This window comes from Rhincodon typus, unplaced genomic scaffold (assembly GCF_021869965.1).
Source record: "Rhincodon typus isolate 14 unplaced genomic scaffold, sRhiTyp1.1 hic_rhity00000051, whole genome shotgun sequence".
Taxonomy (NCBI): domain Eukaryota; kingdom Metazoa; phylum Chordata; class Chondrichthyes; order Orectolobiformes; family Rhincodontidae; genus Rhincodon; species Rhincodon typus.
The window spans coordinates 2,414,577-2,418,509 of record NW_025965689.1 but is presented as its reverse complement, the minus strand read 5'-3'; the positions used below and the strand labels follow the sequence as shown (position 1 = coordinate 2,418,509).

The 3,933-nt window shown below is 59.8% G+C and overlaps 1 protein-coding gene across 8 annotated transcripts in view; it reads left to right on the top strand.

The window, feature by feature from the left end:
• Nucleotides 1–2,222, top strand: part of LOC125488172 (zinc finger protein 22-like) — a 7,518-nt gene extending 5,296 nt beyond the window's left edge. For all 8 annotated transcript variants that reach the window (XM_048621089.1, XM_048621096.1, XM_048621094.1 and 5 more), the window contains 2 exons: nt 1,046–1,685; nt 1,800–2,222. In XM_048621089.1, coding sequence (XP_048477046.1) covers nt 1,057–1,685; nt 1,800–2,064 — 894 coding nt within the window. In that variant the 5' untranslated portion in view covers nt 1,046–1,056 and the 3' untranslated portion in view covers nt 2,065–2,222. The remainder of the gene's footprint in view (nt 1–1,045; nt 1,686–1,799) is intronic.
• The last annotated feature ends 1,711 nt before the right edge of the window (nt 2,223–3,933 follow it).

Genomic DNA, 3,933 nt, shown 5'->3' with positions numbered 1-3,933 from the left:
GGAGGGTTGTACGATCTGGATATTACGGTCGGGTTTTGGAGGGTTGTACAATCTGGACATTACGGTTTGTTTTGAGGGCTTGGTACAATCCGGAGAGTATGATATTGTGTCTATTAAAATTTCCTCGCGGGAACATGGATGGTGTTTTCTCTATGTTAAGGGGCAACATGTGGAGATAACGGTATGTTCTTTATATTGTGAACATGGTGTGGAGGCGCTGTGTGTAAATCAGCGCATGGCAGTTGTGTCGCCTGGATATTACCAGGTGACAGTCCTGAGTTCTGCGGGCAGACGGTGATATATTCTGGATGTTACAGGGCGTGTATTCTGCATCCTGTATACTGTGGGGGGGACCGGTGGGATATGGAGTCATGCAGCACGGAAACAGACCCTTCGTTCCAACCAGTCCATGCCTGACCACAATCCCAAACTAAGCCAGTCCCACCTGCCGGCTCCCGGCCCGTATCCCTCCAAACCTTTCCTGTTCGTGTACTCATCCAAATGCCTTTCGAAACACGACTGTACCCTCAAACCACCACGTCCTCTCGAAGCTCATTCCGCGCCTCTGTTTTGCCCCTCGTATCTGTTTTAATCTCTCTCCTCTCACCTTAAAAGTATGCGCCCACTGCTGTAGAATTCCCCCACCCCAGGGAAAAGACAACGACCATTAACTCTATCTGTACCCCCTCATTATTTTGTGAACTTCCATAAGGTCACCTCTCAACCTCCTGTGCTCCAGTGAAGGAAAAGCCCCAGCCTTCCCTTATAACTCAAACCCTCTGTAACCGGCAACATCCTGGTAAATCTCTTCCGATCCCCCTCCAGCTTTAATAACCTGCAACTGGGCGACTAGAACTGGGGATAGAAACCTCACCCCCAACACCCCCCACTCCAGGAATCAATTTGGTAAACCGTGGCTGCACCGCCTCACTGCGGGATGGGCACCCTGCGAGTTCCGCTCGCGAGACAGGGAGGCGGTGCTCCTGAAGCGCGGAGGGGGCGGTGTTTCACTCCCACCTGGTGACTGTGGCTCTCTCCCTCACAGCGCCCCGACCCATGGAGGAAGAGGACGGGCAGAAGGGCGTCGCGGGACCGCGCCCAGCCAGGAGGATGCTGCCTCCGGGCATCCGGGCGGTGCTGCGTCCGCCGTCAGGCAGGGGTGGAGCGCGGAGGCGGTGCCGGCCTGGGCAGAGGGGCTTCATCTGCTCGGACTGCGGCAAGACCTTTGAGCACTCGTGCCACTTCGAGCGTCACCTGCGGGTTCACACGGGTGAGCGGCCATTCAAGTGCCCAACCTGCGACAAGGACTTCAACCACAAGTCGAACCTGGTGCGGCACGAGCGCACCCACACGGGCGAGAAGCCCTTCCGGTGCCAGACCTGTGGCAAGGAGTTTAGCCAGCCGTCCAACCTGGTCAAGCACCAGCTGACCCACACGGGTGAGAAGCCGTTCCGGTGCCAGACCTGCGGCCGCGACTTTAGTCGCCTGTCCAACCTGGCCACCCACCAGCGCACGCACACCGGGGAGAAGCCCTTCCGCTGCGCCGTCTGCCTCAAGGACTTCAGCCAATCGTCTATCCTACGTCGCCACCAGCGCACTCACACCCGGGAGAAGAAATACCGCCGCTGCGTCGTGTACGGGGCCGGACCTCGCGGTGGCTGCCACCTCTTGCTACACGACGCCAGGTGAGATACTGGCGGCAGTTTGGTGTGGGGAGGGGGGGGGAAGCTGCAGAGGGACGCAAGCGACAGTACGAGTCTTAACCCCCCCCCCCCCCCCCGTTGTTCTCCTTGTTGCAGTGCCTTGGGAGTGGAACACCTCCAGCTGCGCGGAGGGGTGGAGGAGGAGGAGGAGGAGGAGGAAGAGGAGGAGGAGGAGGAGGAGATGGGGGGCGAGCAACAGGTCCGGGACGGTGATCTGGAGCGAGCAGAGCTCTTCATCTGCTCCGACTGCGGGATGAGCTTCAAGACCATGCTGAAGCTGAAGTGCCACGAGCAAGAACATGAGGAGCAGCAGCGCCCGCACCAGGAGGAGGAGGGAGCCCCTCCCGGTACTGACCGTTAGACACCCACTCGACTCCCCATCCCCTCTGTCTCCCAATAACCCTCCCCACCCATGGCGCACACACGTGTGCACACACAGACACACATATGCACATGCATGCACACACACAGACACACATACACATGCACACACACACTCACACACGCAACATGCAAACAGACACATACACACGCACACACACACACTCATGTACAGACACACATGCACATACACACACACACATGCAAACAGACACACACACACACACACACACACACACACACACAGCTGTCCTGGCAGGGTGACTCAAATCCGATTCCCCGAGCCCCCCCACCTCCTCCCAACCCTGCTGACGGTAACCTCACAACTCCCTCCCCCTCCTCCCACCACCTCCCCTCCCACACCCCAAACCCCGATCGACGCCGTCGCCTCCAGGTTAAGACGGCGAGTCGGATTTATTTGCTGGCCGCGCGATTGCATGGAGCCGACGTGGCGAGAGGTTCATCGTGATCTGGCGGTCAATCCCTGCAGGGCCCGTAGGACGGTTCGATGCTGCCCCCACCCCCAACCTATCCCCCCTCCCATCCATCACCTCCTGGACAACCCACAGAGCCCGCATCCTCCCACCCCGCCTCCATCTCTGCTTTGTGCCAGCGGCCAGGAATTATGCCTGCCGTGGGAATGGGGTTGGGGGGGTGGGGGTGGAAGGGGGTTGGGAGTATGGTGGGGGTGGTGGGGGGGGTGTTGGGAGTGTGGGGGGATGGGGGGTGGTGTTAACCCCGCCCTATTTCACTTCTTCCTCCTGCTCTCATTTCACTCCGACCATCCCACTACCCCCACCCGACCAAACAACCCCCTCCACCACCTTCACAGACATTGTGGTGGGGGGTGGGGTGGGGGGAGAGAGTTGTGGGGGGCGCTCCCTCACGAGGTTGAAGAGGTGTGGGGTGAGCGGGGGGGACGGGGGGAGGAGGGGAGGGGGAACGGAGGCCACGATAGAGCAGGGTGAGGGTATGGGGTGGCAAACGTTTCTCGTGGGCTTGGGAGTGTGGGAGGTAGGGGGAGAGGTTGGGAATGCGAGAGGATTGATGAACGAGTGACTGCGTGGTTTAATCTCGGTCCCACTGCGGTTAGGGGGCATCAGGATGATTGCTTAACCACCCCCTCCTCCACCTCCTCCTCCTGCCTCCCTAGCTGAGGCCAGGATGCTCCAGAGGAATACCCAAGTCACTACCCCGCCCTTCGCCCTCCCTGCCCAAATCCCCGGACAGAGAGGATGGAGCGGTAGCTCTTGGGGATCGTGACCGGACCCTCAAGATGGATGGAGTGGAAGACGAAGGGACGGGGTTGGTGCGGTGGGGGTGGGGATGGGGATGGGGATGGGGGTGTGGGTGGGGGTGAGGGGGAGGGTTGGGGAAAGGGAAGGGGAAGGGGGGGTTGCTGGCTGGGTCGCAGAGAGGAGGCCACTCCTCCCGTTCTCGCTCGCTGGCCACAATGGCGCCGCTGGTCAGAGAAGTGGGGGTGGGATCCTATTCTGCCAACCGGGGATGGGGGGTGGGGGGAAACAGGTGCCGGGAAAGCGCACGGTTTTAGAAACGCGGGGAGGTCTCTGGGTTAGATTAGAATTCCCTGTACGTCTTGCTTCTCTTTTACCTTCACTTGTTCTTTGTAAAATAAACCCCGCTGGATGGTTTACACGCACCAGGCACCTCTCAGGAGTTATTATTACGAGGCTGGCGGAGTGGGCACTGTCGGAGGGTCAGTGCTGAGGGAGCGGGCACTGTCGGAGGGTCAATGCTGAGGGAGTGGGCACTGTCGGAGGGTCAATGCTGAGGGAGTGGGCACTGTCGGAGGGTCAATGCTGAGGGAGTGGGCACTGTCGGAGGGTCA